The sequence below is a fragment of the Bufo gargarizans genome, chromosome 9 (genome assembly GCF_014858855.1).
Source record: "Bufo gargarizans isolate SCDJY-AF-19 chromosome 9, ASM1485885v1, whole genome shotgun sequence".
Classification (NCBI taxonomy): domain Eukaryota; kingdom Metazoa; phylum Chordata; class Amphibia; order Anura; family Bufonidae; genus Bufo; species Bufo gargarizans.
In genome coordinates, this window is record NC_058088.1 from 109,381,508 (window position 1) to 109,399,421 (window position 17,914).

A 17,914-nucleotide genomic window follows, 5' to 3' on the forward strand; every position below is an offset into this window, starting at 1 on the left:
CATTATAATATTAGCCGCGTTGCTGCAGTTTTCAAGCAAAGAAATGAAATTTGTATCATACCAGCTGCACAAAGACTACGAATGGTGATTTTTTTCCTAGCTGCTCTCTGGTGAGAGATGACAAGAAGAGCTAATCCTTCTGCATAAGGCCTCCTGCACACGACCGTGTGCTGGCTGTGCCCGTGCTGCGGACCGCAAATTGCGGTCTGCAATGCACAGGCACTGACCGTGGGGAAGCCGCATTCGGATCGCTGTCCCATTGACTTGAATGGGGTCCGCGATCCGTCCATTCCGCAAAAAGCTAGAACAAGTTCTCTCTTTTTGCAGAACGGAAGCACATAAAGGAACCCCACAGAAGCCCTTGGTAGTGCTTCTGGGGGGTTCCGTTCCATGCTTCAGTTCCATTCCGCACCGCATCTCCAGATTTGCGGACCTATTCAAGTAATGTGGAATGCACACGGCCGGTGCCCCGTGTATTGCGGTCCCGCCGTATGCGGCCACGGCCAGCACACGGTCGTGTGAAAGAGGCCTAAGGGCCTGCAGTAATGCTTAAAGGGTTTTTCAAGGCTCCTGGTAGTGATAACCAGTCCTCAGGACAGGTCATTGATATCTGATCATTGGTGGCTCGACACCCCGCACCCCTTCATCAGCTGTTCCCTGCACCCGAGTTACTGCAGTTCAGCTCTCATTCTCCTCAATGGGAACAGAGTTGCAGTACCCCAGCACGGCAACTACTGGAGGCTGCAGGGAACAACTGATCAGTGGGGGTGTCCAAGAGCTGTGTGCTAGCAATATCATATACTCTATGTACTATAGTTTCACCACACTGAGATCTGTTTAGAAAGCTAATATACATATTACTGCTTTAGGCTACATGCACACGACCGAATGTGTTTTGCGGCCCGCAAAAAAAAAAAAACATCAGTTTTTTTTTTTTTTGCGGATCCATTGTAACAATGCCTAAAACGAACAAGAATAGGACATGTTCTATTTTATTTTTGCGGGCTATGGAACGGACATACTGATGCGGACATCCGCATTTTTTGAGGACCTTTTGAAATGAATGGCTCCGTATCCTATCCGAAAAAAAAAAAAAAAAAAAAAAAAAAAACACGGAACAGACACGGAAACAAAATAAGTTTGTGTGCATGAGGAGTTATTCACAGGCACAATATAGAAATATACAGACACTGGTAATGTGTTCGCTTATAAGCATAGAAAAAACATACTGCTTTGTGTGGTAATGTTACAGCTCAGTGGTTAAGTGGTTTTGCATGTAGAGATCCCAGGTTTGAATATTGGGAGAGACTTCAAAAGTCTTATTCCTTATGTTACGAATAATGTTTTTTTTTTTTTTAAAGTTAATAAATATTACTGGTTTCTTTATAATCATACATCGTGTCTATGAATAAACCAGTAATAGGTTTTAGCAAAAAAACAAAACACTATTCAATACAGTAAGTTTTTTAATAATATGATTTTAAATAAAAGAGGAAAAATAAAAAATAACAGAAAGAAAACTTACATCTCTCCTGGGACTTGAACCTGGGATCTCTATGTGCATGGCAGACCACTACTGAAAAACATGTTTTTTCTATGCATATAAGCCAACACATATTATTGGTATCTTTCTTATCATATATTGTGCCTGTAAATAAAGCAGTAATATGTAATATTAGCTTTCTGAACAGATCCGTCTTCAAATGCTTTCAGTTCACTTGCGTTTTTCCGGATCCGGCGTATAATTCCGGCACATGGAGTACACGCCGGATCCGGACAACGCAAGTGTGAAAGAGCCCTAACGCAGGGATGCGTCCTGCGGGCGGCCGGGTTATTCCTCCTTGACGCATCGATGTGTCATCTCGCAAGACGTGAGATGACGAGCATATCCGGCCCGCACATGTGCAGTGCAGGTCGGCAAAAGGCGCAGAAGGAGTTGGTCACCAGCCTGCCAGCCAATGATCAGCGCTGGCAGGTTGGTGACTTTTAAAATAACGAACCACAAGCCATATAACACATTATATTTATAAATATAATGTGTTAAATGGCTTCTGTGCTCTCTGCTTGGTCCTTTTCGTCGGTTGGTCCCAGCAGAGAGCACAGATCACAGTGAGTACACCAAGCACTACATATTTAGCCTCAGATCACCCCCCCCACCACCCCCAATTAACCCCTTGATCACCCCTGTCAATCACTAGTGAAAGGGAAAAAAGTGATCAGTGTAAACTGTCACTTTTTTTTCTTCACCAGTATTGACCGTTAGGTTTAGGTTAGTTTAGGCCCCTTTGGTAGGTAGTTAGCGTCGGTTAGCACCCAGCCCACCGCACTACAGTCACGGATTCGCTGATTAGCGTATCGCTAATCAGCATTGGTACTTTATAGTATCTGTAAGTGATCAGAACTGATCACAGTCAGATCTATAATAGTATTAGTGTCACCTTAGCACGCCCTCCACCGAAAACGCAGTATTTGCCCGATCAGGCCTGATCGGTCGCCCACACGTGCGTTCACCCACGCTCGCCCCGCCGCAGTGACAAATTTATTTTTATATTTTTATCACTGCACAAATCACTACACAAGTGCTGCGGCGATAAAAAAAAACAAAAAAAAAAAAACTGTTTTGATATTTTTAGCAATCACAGAGGCTTCCTGTACTTCGCCTTTTTTTTGTTTTTGTTTTTTACCTTCTAGGTGGACCAAGCGATCAACCAGCTGCAGCACTGATGTGCATTCTGACAGATGCATTGCGCTGCTGTCAGATTACACAAAAGTCGGTGTATGCGGCGCTGCAAGATGATATTTCTCCTCTGCAGTAAAAAAAGATACGTTTGCCGAGGCATATCAGCTGAGGAGGCAGCGGTGTTCATATGCTTTGGCAAACACTTTGTATATATAAAAAAATAATAAAAAAATTCCGGCAATGATTTATTCATCCACATCGATTGATGTGAATGGAGAAATCGGGTTTGCCAGGGCATACGGGCTGAGTGGGTTTGGATGTTGGGCGGAGCTCCTATGTCCTGGCAGACGCCTTTCCCCTCTTTTTTTTTTTTGCACATTTTTTGGCAGAGATTTTTTCATTCACATTGATCGATGCGAATGAAGAAATCTGTGCCGTTCATTTTTTCTTTCAGCCCAGAGGCTGAACGGAAAAAATAAAATAAAAATCTCATTACCCGTATGCTCAATATAAGGAGAATAGCAGAAACTCCTAATGCTGACCATACATGTAATGATTGCGGAGACCCTCAAATGCCAGGGCAGTACAAACACCCCACAAATGACCCCATTTTGGAAAGAAGACACCCCAAGGTATTCGCTGAGGGGCATATTGAGTCCATAAAAGATTGAACTTTTTGTCACAAGTTAGTGGAATAGGAGACTTTGTAAGAAAAAATAAAATAAAATTCCATTTCCGCTAACTTGTGACAAAAAATAAAAACTTCCATGAACTCACTATGCCTATCAGCGAATACCTTAGGGTGTCTACTTTCCAAAATTGGGTCATTTGTGGGGTGTTTCTACTGTCTGGGCATTATAGAATCTCAGGAAACATGACAGGTGCTCAGAAAGTCAAAGTGCGCAAATTAATTTTTTTGCACCATAGTTTGTAAACGCTATAACTTTTACCCAAACCAATAAATATACACTTATTGCATTTTTTTTAAATCAAATACATGTAGAACAATAAATTTAGAGAAAAATGTATATAGAAATGTAGTTTTATTTGAAAAATTTTACAACAGAAAGTGAAAAATTTTATTTTTTTGCAAAAATTTCGGTCATTTTCGATTAATATCAAAAAATATAAAAATGTCAGTAGCAATGAAATACCACCAAATGAAAGCTCTATTAGTGAGAATAAAAGGAGGTAAAATTAATTTGGGTGGTAAGTTGTATGACCGAGCAATAAACCGCGAAAGTTGTGTAGTGCAGAATTGTAAAAAGTGGTCTGGTAATTAAGTGGGTTTAAGCTAGGGGAGCTGAGGTGGTTAAAATGTAAAAAAACAAAACACTAAACATGTTTGGTATCGCCACGTTCGTAACAACCTCATCTATAAAAAGGCTCATGTACTTTTACTGCACGGTGAACTATAATGGAATTGCAATTTTGCCCACCACACTTCCCACAAAATGGTATAAAAACTGATCAAAAGAGTCATATGTACACCAAAATAGTACCAATCAAACCGTCATCTCAAACCACAAAAAATGAGCCCCTACCCAAGTCAATCGCCCAAAAAAATAAAAAAAAAATATGCCTTTCAGAAAATGGAGAAACAAAAACATGATTTTTTTGTTTCAAAAATGCTCTTATTGTGTAAAACCAAAATATATTTAAAAATACAGACATATTAGGTATCGCCACGTCCCTAACAACCTGCTGTATAAAATCACACGCGCCGCTAACCTGTCTGGTGAACGCCGTAAAAAAAGCAATTTTTTTTTAATCAATGCAACACAAAAAGTGTAATACCAAGTGATCAAAAAGTAATCTGTGCCCCAAAATGGTACCACTTGAAGAGGCATCTCATCCGGCAAAAAAAATGAAACCCTACCTAAGACAATTGCCCAAAAAAGTTTAAAAAAAATTGCTTTCAGAAAGTGGAAACACAAAAACATGATTTTTTTTTCAAAAATGCTTTTATTGGGGATTTTTTTTTTAGGCATCACTGTGTCCGTAACAACTTTCTCAATAAAAATATCATGTGATCCAACCCGTCTAGTGAACGCCGTAAAAAAAAGTGTGCCAAAAAAGCCATTTTATATTACCTTACATCACAAAAAGTGTAATACCAAGCGATCAAAAATTCATATGTGCCCCAAAATGGTACCGATCAAACCATCATCTCTTCCAGCAAAAAATAAGACCCTACCCAAGACAAATCGGCCAAAAAATAAATTATGCCTTTCAGAAAATGGAAACACAGAAACATGATTTAAAAAAAAAAAAATACAAATAAAAATGTATTGTGCGAATCCAAAATAAATAAATAAATAAATAAATTAAAAAAAAAAGACATTAGGTATAGCTGCGTCGTTACGACCTGCTCTATAAAAGATATAGCATTATCTACTCTGTCAGGTGAGCAGTGTAACAAAACAAAAACAAAAAAATTATATACAACTATATATATATATATATATACAGACGTGGACAAAATTGTTGGTACCCTTTGGTCAATGAAAGAAAAAGTCACAATGGTCACAGAAATAACTTTAATCTGACAAAAGTAATAATAAATTAAAATTCTATAAATGTTAACCAATGAAAGTCAGACATTGTTTTTCAACCATGCTTCAACAGAATTATGTAAAAAAATAAACTCACGAAACAGGCATGGACAAAAATGATGGTACCCCTAGAAAACACAGAACATAATGTGACCAAAGGGACATGTTAATTCAAGGTGTGTCCACTAATTAGCATCACAGGTGTCTACAACCTTGTAATCAGCCATTGGGCCTATATATATGGCTCCAGGTAATCACTGTGTTGTTTGGTGATATGGTGTGTACCACACTCGACATGGACCAGAGGAAGCAAAGGAAAGAGCTGTCTCAAGAGATCAGAAAGAAAATTATAGACAAGCATGTTAAAGGTAAAGGCTATAAGACCATCTCCAAGCAACTAGATGTTCCTGTGAGTACAGTTGCACATATTATTCATAAGTTTAAGATCCATGGGACTGTAGCCAACCTCCCTGGACGTGGCCGCAGGAGGAAAATTGATGACAAATCTAAGAGACGGATAATCCGAATGGTAACAAAAGAGCCTAGAAAGACTTCTAAAGAGATTCAAGGTGAACTTCATGCTCAAGGAACATCAGTGTCAGATCGCACCATCCGTCGTTGTTTGAGCCAAAGTGGACTACATGGGAGACGACCAAGGAGGACACCATTGTTGAAAACGAATCATAAAAAAGCAAGACTGGAATATGCCAAACTACATGTTGACAAGCCACAAAGCTTCTGGGAGAATGTCCTGTGGACAGATGAGACAAAAATCGAAGTTTTTGCCAAGGCACATCAGCTGTATGTTCACAGACGAAAAAATGAAGCATATCAAGAAAAGAACACTGTCCCTACTGTGAAACATGGAGGAGGCTCTGTTATGTTCTGGGGCTGCTTTGCTGCGTCTGGCACAGGGTGTCTTGAATCTGTGCAGGGTACAATGAAATCTCAAGACTATCAAGGAATTCTAGAGAGAAATGTACTAGCCAGTGTCAGAAAGCTTGGTCTCAGTCGCAGGTCATGGGTCTTGCAACAGGACAATGACCCAAAACACACCGCTAAAAACACCCAAGAATGGCTAAGAGGAAAAAATTGGACTATTCTAAAGTGGCCTTCTATGAGCCCTGACCTCAATCCTATTGAGCATCTTTGGAAGGAGCTGAAACATGCAGTCTGGAAAAGGCACCCTTCAAACCGGACACAACTGGAGCAGTTTGCTCATGAGGAGTGGGCCAAAATACCTGCTGAGAGGTGCAGATGTCTCATTGACAGTTACAGGAAGCGTTTGATTGCAGTGATTGCCTCAAAAGGTTGCGCAACAAAATATTAAGTTAGGGGTACCATCATTTTTGTCCATGCCTGTTTCATGAGTTTATTTTTTTACATAATTCTGTTGAAGCATGGTTGAAAAACAATGTCTGACTTTCATTGGTTAACATTTATAGAATTTTAATTTATTATTACTTTTGTCAGATTAAAGTTATTTCTGTGACCATTGTGACTTTTTCTTTCATTGACCAAAGGGTACCAACAATTTTGTCCACGTCTGTATATATATATATATATATATATATTACATACAACTACCTCTAGCAAAAGATTTATATACTGCAGGGATAAACCTAATATATAACAATGGCAGCACATCAAATATAAATATGGAGGTGCAGGCCAATAGATCCAGCAATAAATCCAGGACAATATAAGAATAAAAAAAAAAAAAAAAATGGCAACAAAAAATTAGTGAAAAGAAAAGCACTTTAGTCACCCCTGTGGTCGCAATTCAGGATGAGCGAACTTGTGTTTCAAGTTTGGCTTACAAGGTTTGAGTTATGTAAGAATTCGGTTATGGATTCTGCTACCACAGACCATAACTAAGGGTCCATTCACACGTCTGCATAATGGTTCCGCAATTTTGCGGAAGGGGTGCGAACCCATTCATTTTCAATAGGGCTGCAAATGATGCGGACAGCACCACCATGGGCTATCCGCACTTCCGTTCCGCGGCCCTACAAAAAAAATAGAGCATGTCCTACTCTTGTCTGCAGCCACGGACAAGAATAGGCATTTCTATCATATTGCCGGACGGTGTCCGTGTTTTGTGGATACGCAATTTGCGGACTGAAAAACAGTTGCGGACGTGTGAATGGACCCATATGGTCCGTGGTAGCGGAATCCATAACGGAATTCATAGATAACATGAACCTTGTACGCCGAACTTGAAACATGTCATTTATCAAACTGGTGTAAAGTAGAACTGGCTTGGTTGCCCATAGCAACCAATCAGATTCCACCTTTCATTTTTAACAATGAAAGGAGGAATCTGATTGGTTGCCATGGGCAACTAAGCCAGTACTACCAGTTTTGATAAATCTCTCCCCTTTTTACTTCTATGTGTACATAGCATTGTGTCGTCACACTGTACTAATCTGTGTGGGACAAGTGAGTATTCAGAAGAGAGCGCATGTAGTGAGAGCGTCAGTAATGAAATCTATATCCTGCCTTTAATGTCATAGTTCTTACTGTAGATCGCTGCACTAACGTTATCAGCAGAGATATCTATTGTGTCTACAAATAATGGACTTTCTACAGAATGGAAAGTAAGAAATAGATCTGCTGATTACAAGCAGTCTGTATGTAAGTGGCTGCTAGCTGTGCTGTGCAACAGGATGTGGGGGCGGGGCAGCAGAGCTGAGGCTGTGCAACAGGATGTGGGGACGGGGCAGCAGAGCTTGTGCTGTGTAACAGGATGTGGGGGTGGGGCAGCAGAGCTGAGCTGTGCAACAGGATGTGGGGACGGGGCATCAGAGCTTGTGCTGTGTAACAGGATGTGGGGGTGGGGCAGCAGAGCTGAGCTGTGCAACAGGATGTGGGGGTGGGGCAGCAGAGCTGTACTGTGTAACAGGATGTGGGGGCGGGGCAGCAGAGCTGAGCTGTGCAACAGGATGTGGGGGTGGGGCAGCAGAGCTGTGCTGTGTAACAGGATGTGGGGGCGGGGCAGCTGAGCTGAGCTGTGCAACAGGATGTGGGGACGGGGCATCAGAGCTTGTGCTGTGTAACAGGATGTGGGGGTGGGGCAGCAGAGCTGAGCTGTGCAACAGGATGTGGGGGTGGGGCAGCAGAGCTGTACTGTGTAACAGGATGTGGGGGCGGGGCAGCAGAGCTGAGCTGTGCAACAGGATGTGGGGGTGGGGCAGCAGAGCTGTGCTGTGTAACAGGATGTGGGGGTGGGGCAGCAGAGCTGAGCTGTGCAACAGGATGTGGGGACGGGGCATCAGAGCTTGTGCTGTGTAACAGGATGTGGGGGTGGGGCAGCAGAGCTGAGCTGTGTAACAGGATGTGGGGGTGGGGCAGCAGAGCTGTACTGTGTAACAGGATGTGGGGGCGGGGCAGCAGAGCTGAGCAACAGGATGTGGGGGTGGGGCAGCAGAGCTGTGCTGTGTAACAGGATGTGGGGGCGGGGCAGCTGAGCTGAGCTGTGCAACAGGATGTGGGGGCGGGGCAGCTGAGCTGAGCTGTGCAACAGGATGTGGGGGCGGGGCAGCAGAGCTGTGCTGTGTAACAGGATGTGGGGGTGGGGCAGCAGAGCTGAGCTGTGCAACAGGATGTGGGGGTGGGGCAGCAGAGCTGTACTGTGTAACAGGATGTGGGGGCGGGGCAGCAGAGCTGAGCTGTGCAACAGGATGTGGGGGTGGGGCAGCAGAGCTGTGCTGTGTAACAGGATGTGGGGGTGGGGCAGCAGAGCTGAGCTGTGCAACAGGATGTGGGGACGGGGCATCAGAGCTTGTGCTGTGTAACAGGATGTGGGGGTGGGGCAGCAGAGCTGAGCTGTGCAACAGGATGTGGGGGTGGGGCAGCAGAGCTGTACTGTGTAACAGGATGTGGGGGCGGGGCAGCAGAGCTGAGCTGTGCAACAGGATGTGGGGGTGGGGCAGCAGAGCTGTGCTGTGTAACAGGATGTGGGGGCGGGGCAGCTGAGCTGAGCTGTGCAACAGGATGTGGGGGCGGGGCAGCTGAGCTGAGCAACAGGATGTGGGGGCGGGGCAGCAGAGCTTGTGCTGGTGCAGGTGAAATCAATCTTGGCAATGTTAACAATATGTTAAAGATAATACAACCGGACCCGTTCATAACAGATGCAGAGGGTTGTATTATCAGTAACGGAAGCGTTTTTGCTGAACCCTGCCGGATCCAGGAAAACACTAGCGTGAATGTAGCCTTACTTTATTATGCCTTTTGGAGATCATTTAATCTTCAACTTGCTTAACTGTTTACAGTAACAGTAATTTTGACCAGAGGTGCCCAAATGCTTGCATGCTACTAAGTATTTCAATTAAAATGTCACCTAAAGGTGTCCGAAGCATTTAAATCTGGTTCTTCTAAACAACATTTATTATCTATCCACAGGATAAGTGATAAATATATGACCGCTCCCTTTAGCGGTTTCTGGGCACCATCTCTTCTGTGCAGGCAGTGAAGGCAAGTGTACGCATCCAGTGCATAATGCCGACACGTTCTGGGCCTGTGAGGAATCAGTCACCGCCATCTTGCAGCCCGTGGAGGTGAAAGCTGACAGGTGAAAATGTTCACTTTCCTGACACCAGGGCAGCTGCGAACCTCCATTAGGACAGATGAGGGACAGTATAAAGTCATGCATGATAATATGGCGCACACATGACTGTACATGGCATTTTGACAAATAACATTGGAAATTACCAACCCCTTTATTTTGGTTATTAGACACTAAATATCTTCAGGGGAAAAATACTGTATTCCCTCTGTGTCTTCATGACAAGTAAGGGTGAAAATTAGATAAAAACACATAAAATGTTGTCGTGCCTTTTCATAGGTAAATACATTGATATCCAATTCATTTTTAGTCAAGATGGATGTTCATTACCTTTAAGAGCCATGCTCCACTATAGTTACAATTTTGTATGTCTTGAGAAAGCCTAGATAAGACAATGTATTCGAGTTCTGATGATTTTAGTGAATAGAAAGACTCTAATCTTTCTTTGTGGTTTTTATATTAATCAATATAGGAGTAGATTGATTTTATATTATCAATTTTAATAGGTGTGCTGAATATATAGTATATATATATATATATATATATATATATATATATATATATATATATATAAGAGTATAGTCCTCATAGATATATTCAGTTTTAAGATTAGAAACGAGGTATAAACTCCTCTGTCATGTTTAGAATCTGTCTCAGTGTAACACACAAATTAATTATTTCTTTCCTGGAATGGAGAAATGTGGACACAGGTGATCATGAACAAACCCTGTCTCCTCCAAGAACAATGAATTGAGATAGCCCTATTTATCTTGATTTAATTAAGTCTGGTCAAAAGACTTAAGGATACACAAGGTAGTTGACCAAGTATAAAACTCATTGTCTCTTCAAGATCTTCTCAAGGTTTTGTCTGAAACCTTAGATAACATTTATTGCTAGTATATTAGATAAGAGAAATATGTGAGTGATTAAATTTTTGTATGGAATACTAGTGCCATCTAGTGTTAGGGTAAAATACTAGAGGGAGGTTATATTGATTATAAAGTGAGGTCACTAGTTAATGATAAAACTTGGCCAAGCCCTTTCTAAGATAGGATAAAAAAGATGGTATGGGCTAACAGAAGGGGAAGACATGAGAAAGAAGGGAGACAAGAAAGAAAGAGAGGAGAAAAAAGGGGAGCTCTCTAGAGGGGTCTATCAAGATGGAAGCCATGGTGAGATGTGCTATGATGGACCACCCAGCTTTCCTAGGAGCAGAAGTGAGATTTCTACTAGAACTTGGTAAGAGACACAGAAAATGATATTTCATTTTATTAAGACTAATTTGATAGTGTGGGTGAAATTATACCATCTAGATTGGCGAATAAATACATAATTAAATTAATTGATCATCTCCATATTGAGATGTAGTTTTAGGATATTGTGAGACTTCATTCTACCTGCAGAAGAATCAAGACTCATAATCTAGCAGAGCATTAAATAATTGCTTATATATATATATATATATATATATATATATATATATATATATATATTGATAGAACATTCTTCGCCAAGCTAAGTGATGGTTTCCCACAGGAAAGACTTATTTCAAGTCCTTTCCAATTAAGATATGGTCTAGCAAAGATCATATATCCCTGTCATTTGTCTTAATAGTCTTACCAAAGTTATATATGTGAAAATAGTCCAGGATGGGGCGGAAGGATACAGTTATCTCTTCTAAGTTATATCCTTGGATGGATTTGCCCATGCCTGAAGTCATGTGATGTGTAGTTGGTTAGAGGGGGGGGGAATGTATTTAGCATTCCATATTGATGTCTAGGATTAGACATGCCCGTCCTGATATCATGAGGTTTTCTCTGAACAGAGGTAATATATATATATATATATAACTTGTGTTTATATTTGATATCCTAACCTAATAATAGCTTTGTTATAATGTGACAAGTTATTTCCTCTCACATGTATTGTTAAGCTTGTAATGCTATATATATTCATTTGCATGTATCATTGTGTTTATCTACTTATATATGTTTATAACCTTGTAACCAATAAATCTGCATATTTTTATAAACCTGTGTATAATTGTATAATGCAGAACTACATGTTTTATCATTAACGTCATCTCACGTCAAAAAGAACTTATTTATCTGAGGAAATAGTCGGCCTCAGATGTGAATTGTATCAATTAGGTTGTCTACAATTCACCAGGTCATGATTTTAAGAATTTATGACAAAATTTATAAAATTAATTTTTTTATGATTAATTATTTTTATGACCATAATTAATAATTCTTAATTGAATTATTACAACCCGACAATGTTAATAGCGGTAACTGAGGAATCTATAACATGGTTAATAAGTTTACTTTTAATTGTTTTAGTGATCCATTCCATAGTTCTCACTCACAAGTGAAGTTACACTATACTGCTGCTTCCATGTCCAATGCTCACAAATAACAGATTCTGCTGTGATATTCTAGTTCTTAAAATACAAAACAATGGCTGCTCTATGCAGCACCGGAGTATAGACATACCGTAAGATTTACTCATGTGAAGTCCACAGCAGATGTACTATTCATGTATTCCTGGAGCGGATAGGGCAGGTTCAACCTGCTAAGAGTCAGTTACCTGGTTTACAATATGCAGCCCAATTAAAGGGGTTGTCTCATTACAACTCACCCTATCTATAGGATGGGGGGATAAGTGTCAGATCGGCAGAGATCTGACCACTGGACCCCCACCGATCACTGGAATGGGTCCTATGTTCCCATTTAACTGGAGCAGCGGACATGCACGTTTTCTGCTGCTCTAGTCACTACTATGGGGCTGCCACAAACAGCAGAGCGCTTGGACTTTAATATCTCTGGCAGCCCCATAAAGCTTGTCCGCTGCTCTAGTCAAACGGCAGCACACAGGCCCCTGTTCCAGTGATCAATGGGGGCCCCAGCGGTTGCAGCACCGCCAATCTGACACATCCCCCACCCTGTGGATAGGGGTATGTTGTTATAAAGGGACAGTTCCTTTAATTTGGCTGGATTTTGCAAACCAGTTAACAGCTCTTAAAGAGACTCTTTTCACCCTGAACCTGTTAACTGAATGCTGTGAATAGGCGTAAGTTGTTAATGGGACAATCCCTTTAAGTTCCCTCATCATGTCCAAAACCTGACCACATCACATATGTACTTACCAAGGGTGGTTCTGTTTACTGCCACAAGCCAGCAATGGTATCCAAAGAGAAACATGAGGCTGATGAAGAACATTAATGAGACGAAGAGTAGGAAAAGCACATGGAATTTTGCACGATTATTTGTTAGTTCTGCCTGTGGACACAATGGATGACATAAAATTAGTTGTTAGTACACAGGTATCTGATGGACATTTGTACTTACAAATATAAACTAAAAGGAGACTACACCTGCACAGACAGACAGTAGCCCTCAAAATGCCACTAGATGGCGCTGTTTACAGATACAAACATCAAGACTTCCATCTGTAATGGATCTGTTTCTATCCGACTGAAGCAAAAGGTATAATAGATCCTAAGGCTTCATTCAGACTCCATTCATTTTCAATGGGGCCGGAAAAGATGTGGACAGCACACAGTGTGCTGTCTGCATCCGCACTTCCATTCCGCGGCCCCGAACTTCAAAATCTGCAGCTCTGCCAAAACATAGAACATGTCCTATTCTTGGCTGCAATAGCGGACAAGAATAGGCATTCTCTATTCTAGTGCCGGCCATGTGCACATGGTCGGTGTCAGTGTTTTGCGGATTCGCAAAACACGTACAGACGTGTGAATGGACCCTTAAGGATATAATGTTAAAACACACGCAAACAATACAGAAATGAATGGGAAGTTAATTTTTTTTTTCTAAAACCAGGTAAAACTGAAGCTAACGGAGACCATCAGAAAAATTCTATGGAAATCTAAGAGGACATTACTACATATGCTTCTCTATGTTTTTCTATAAAAATGACTGAACAGAATAAGAAAAATGTGAACAGAGCCCAAAGATAATATTGAAGATGAATATTTACCCAAGGACTGTTTTAGCACATTAACAATGTCTCAATGCCTGAATGTCCCCCGTAAGTTTTCACCTGATTCTTAAGGCTCATTCACACGACCGTAGGTTTGTCTGCATCAGTTCTGCAATTTTGCGGAACGGATGCGGGCCCATTCCTTTCAACGGAGCGCAAAAGTTGAGGTCAGCATACTGTGTGCTGTCCGCATTTGTACTTCCGTTCCACAGCCCCGCAGAAAAGATAGAACAAGTCCTATTCTTGTCCGCAACTGCAGACAAGAACAGGCTTTCTATCATACGGTTGGCCGGTTCGTTCCGCAAAACGCGGGATGCACGCTGCCGGTATCCGCATTTTGTGGTTCCACAATTTGCGGACCGCAAAAACTGACAGTCGTCTGAATGAGCCCTCAGAATAATGTATTTTGTATGCTTTGTCCAAATATTTTTTTCGGGCATAAATTGGAAGGATATGCTATCACTTCATGACTGGAGGAGGTTCAACTTCTGGGAGAAGGTAAGTGACACAGTCCTGGATTAGCGCTGCTTCCCCTTATCTTATTTCCCCTGCACATCAGCGCTCCAGCCATCTGCTGTGCAGGAAATGACTGCACTCTCATTCAAGGGGATAGACCGGTGATGGCTAACCTCCGGCACTCCAGCTGTGGTGAAACTATGACTCCCAGCATGCTCAATTCATTTCTATGGAGTTCCGAGAGCAGCCAAGCAAGTGTACATCTTGGGAGTTTTACCACAGCTGGAGTGCCAGAGGTTAGCCATCACAGGAATAGACCATCACTTGATGAGAATAGCCCTTCAATAATATCTACTACTCCTAAATATATGTCATCAATATGTAATACTCACAGTCCAGTATAAAAGGAAGTATTTTAAAACAGTAGCAGAAATGTACGAACAGTATAACATCGCATACGCCAGGAACAGGAGAAAGAACTTGTAGTTTGAGAATCCAATGCAGTTGTTCACCCTGAAATACAAAGTAATCTGTGTAACACAAGAAGAGAGACATTCACCTCCACCGAAGGAGCTCTTATAACTAGGATATGCTAGCAATATGGAGTCTGTGCAGGCCTGAGGGGGAGTGACAACTCCTTTAGTGCTTAGCAGACAAAGCGCCATCCACACTGCATTGTATCTGGTATAACAACATAAGGACGATTGTGGCATTGTGAGGCTGGGGCATTGCACAGGGCACCATCCTTGTTGGGCTTTCTTATTTAAACCTTTCTACCCTGGAGGATTGTTTGTTTTTGCGTTTTTGTTTTCCCAGAGCCATTACTTTTATTTGTCTGTTCACTTGTTTTCTGCAGGACAAGTTGTACTTTCCAACAACACCATTTAATATTGCATATGATGTAGTGGGGAAAAAATTCCAAATGGGGTCAAATTGAAAAAAAATAAAAAAAGCAATTCCACCACAGTTTTATGGTCTTTTTTTAATTTATTTACGACGTTTATTTACAACCAGTTACTTTTATTCTACAGGTCGGTACGAATCCTGCGATACCTTGTCCCCCCCAGAATCTAACAGATGGATTTAATTGATTACACTCACATATGCAGTGCAGGTGCACTTAAAAAATGAATATATGTTGCCCACTGAACTAAAAGAACAGGATTACATTATTGTCCCTGGCACATATGCTGTGCTGGTGCACTGAATTTGCACAAAATGGCCACCGACACCCATCTAACTAAGGGCTCTTTAACACTTGCATTCTTTTCTTCCGGCATAGAGTTCCGTCGTCGGGGCTCTATGCCGGAAGAATCCTGATCAGTTTTATCCTAATGCATTCTGAATGGAGTGAAATCCGTTCAGGATGCATCAGGATGTCTTCAGTTCCGGAACAGAACGTTTTTTGGCCGGAGAAAATACCGCAGCATGCTGCGCTTTTTGCTCCGGCCAAAAATCCTGAAGACTTGCCGCAAGGCCGGATCCGGAATTAATGCCCATTGAAAGGCATTGATCCGGACTTAAGCTAAACGTCGTTTCGGCGCATTGCCGGATCAGACGTTTAGCTTTTTCTGAATGGTTACCATGGCTGCCGGGATGCTAAAGTCCTGTTTGCCATGGTAAAGTGTAGTGGGGAGCGGGGGAGCAGCATACTTACCATCTGTGCGGCTACCGGGGTGACATCAGGGTGACATCAGAGTGACATCAGGGCGCCAGAGTGACATCAGGGCGCCCCACGCGCATGGATGACGTGATCGCATGGCACGTCATCCATGCGCATGGGGCGCTCTGACGTCATTCTGGAGCGCCCCGGGAGCCGCATGAACTGTAAATATACTGCTCCCCCGCTCCCCACTACTACTATGGCAACCAGCACTTTAATAGCGTCCTGGCTGCCATAGTAACACTGAATGCATTTTGAAGACGGATCCGTCTTCAAATGCTTTCAGTACACTTGCGTTTTTCCGGATCCGGCGTGTAATTCCGGCAAGTGGAGTACAACACAAGTGTGAAAGAGGCCTTACAGACGCCGAACACCAAACTCAAACTTTTACTGAAATGTTCGGGTTCGGGGTCAAAAAATCCTAAAGTTCGGTACGAACCCGAACTTTACAGTTCGGGTTCGCTCAACCCTAGTGGTGACATAAATGACAAAGCAGCACCAAATAATAAATGCTTGTTTGACATTCTATATGTACACAGTATGATGAAATCATAATCTTATAAAACCTTTTACTGAACTAAAGATTCCCATCTCCTTGTCTGAGCTGATAGCTGAAACTACACATTGTCAAGAAGTGCAGTGTGAATAGCATTTAAAGCAGAGCTGTCAGCTTCAAGGAGTTGCCCGAGAGTGGAAAATAATTATAATAAATTATTAAATAATTATAATTTCTGTTGGGATGGGCACAATGTTAAAAAAAACACCTCTGTAAACTGTTCCAGGTTCAGCACTGGGTTCCTGCTGCTCATGGTCCCCGTTCGACTGAAAGTGTGGCATCCTAACCACATGCACGTCACCACTGTAGTACAATCAATGGCCTCAGTGGAGATGTTTCAGGAACAACACATGACTGCAGAGGCCATCGATGGTCCCTTAGTGGAGATGTTCGTGTTAACGGCAAGTCACACCTCTGAATCCATGTGTGGACAACAGCTTCAGATTATGCGCGGGACCCATGTGAAAAAACAAAAAAAGGGCCAGGTCCCTTCGAGATGAGAATCTGGAACCCATGCAGGGAAAAATCCAGGATCACATGAATGGCAATGCAGATTTTCATTGGAAACAACGGGGCATAGATTTTGCATGCTTTTCAAATGGATTTTGGCATAAAATACACGCAAAAATCCAAGTGGGATTTCGACTATGTAAACATACCCATAGTAAGAATATGATACTGCTGATTAAAGTTATTTAAATACAAACTGGCTGTATTCACAGCTGCTAATAGTGTGCTGTGTCGTCAAAAAACACCGCCAATTAGTGATTCTTGTCCATGTGCCAGGCTACTAGCCTCTATAAATACACCCATAACTAACATTTCCAAATAACCTGCTCTGAAATTCTCATGGCAGTCATTTCTATTGCCCAAATAAATTCTGGCCTTGATGCATTAGTCAAACATACAAGCATATTAGGCTGGCAAGAGCTATAGCTAGCAAGTTATTATAATAAAAGGTAATGTACAATCATCAGAACATACATCATAAAGCCTTGCTCACACCATGAAGTTTTGTTGCAGATTTTGACACACTTATCCAGTCAATACCAGGTTCTGGAACCTAAAAATGAGAAAGGTTTTTTCCTTTATTCCCCCACCCCTCTTTATGACTGGGAAAAAATAAAAATAAAAAATTGCACTAAAACTGCACAATGCGAACAAGGTCTTATTTATTATAGATTTTAGGGAAGGAATGATATACACTACATACCAAGGACAATGATGATCCATCTTCAGGATACACCTGTGAAGAGGGAAGACAAAAAAATATCAAACCTGCTGTCAAAAGCAGAACATAAGAAAGGGTAAGGAATAAACCTAATGAACACAAAACACATAGCACAGAATTAAAGTACTTGGCTAAGCCTGGGTTAAGACGACTCACTACTGGACAAAACAGATTGTATACGGTAAGGTACAATGGCTGCTTCCA

At 41.7% G+C, this 17,914-nt stretch overlaps 1 protein-coding gene across 1 annotated transcript in view; it reads right to left on the bottom strand.

Moving 5' to 3' along the window:
* The window catches only part of ZDHHC15 (zinc finger DHHC-type palmitoyltransferase 15), a 47,434-nt gene that overhangs the window by 8,594 nt on the left and 20,926 nt on the right, over positions 1-17,914 (bottom strand). Inside the window, exons 6-8 of the mRNA XM_044306318.1 lie at positions 17,693-17,725; positions 14,653-14,773; positions 12,951-13,083 (exon numbers count right to left, since the gene is read on the bottom strand). Of these exons, the coding sequence (XP_044162253.1) occupies positions 12,951-13,083; positions 14,653-14,773; positions 17,693-17,725 (287 nt within the window). The remainder of the gene's footprint in view (positions 1-12,950; positions 13,084-14,652; positions 14,774-17,692; positions 17,726-17,914) is intronic.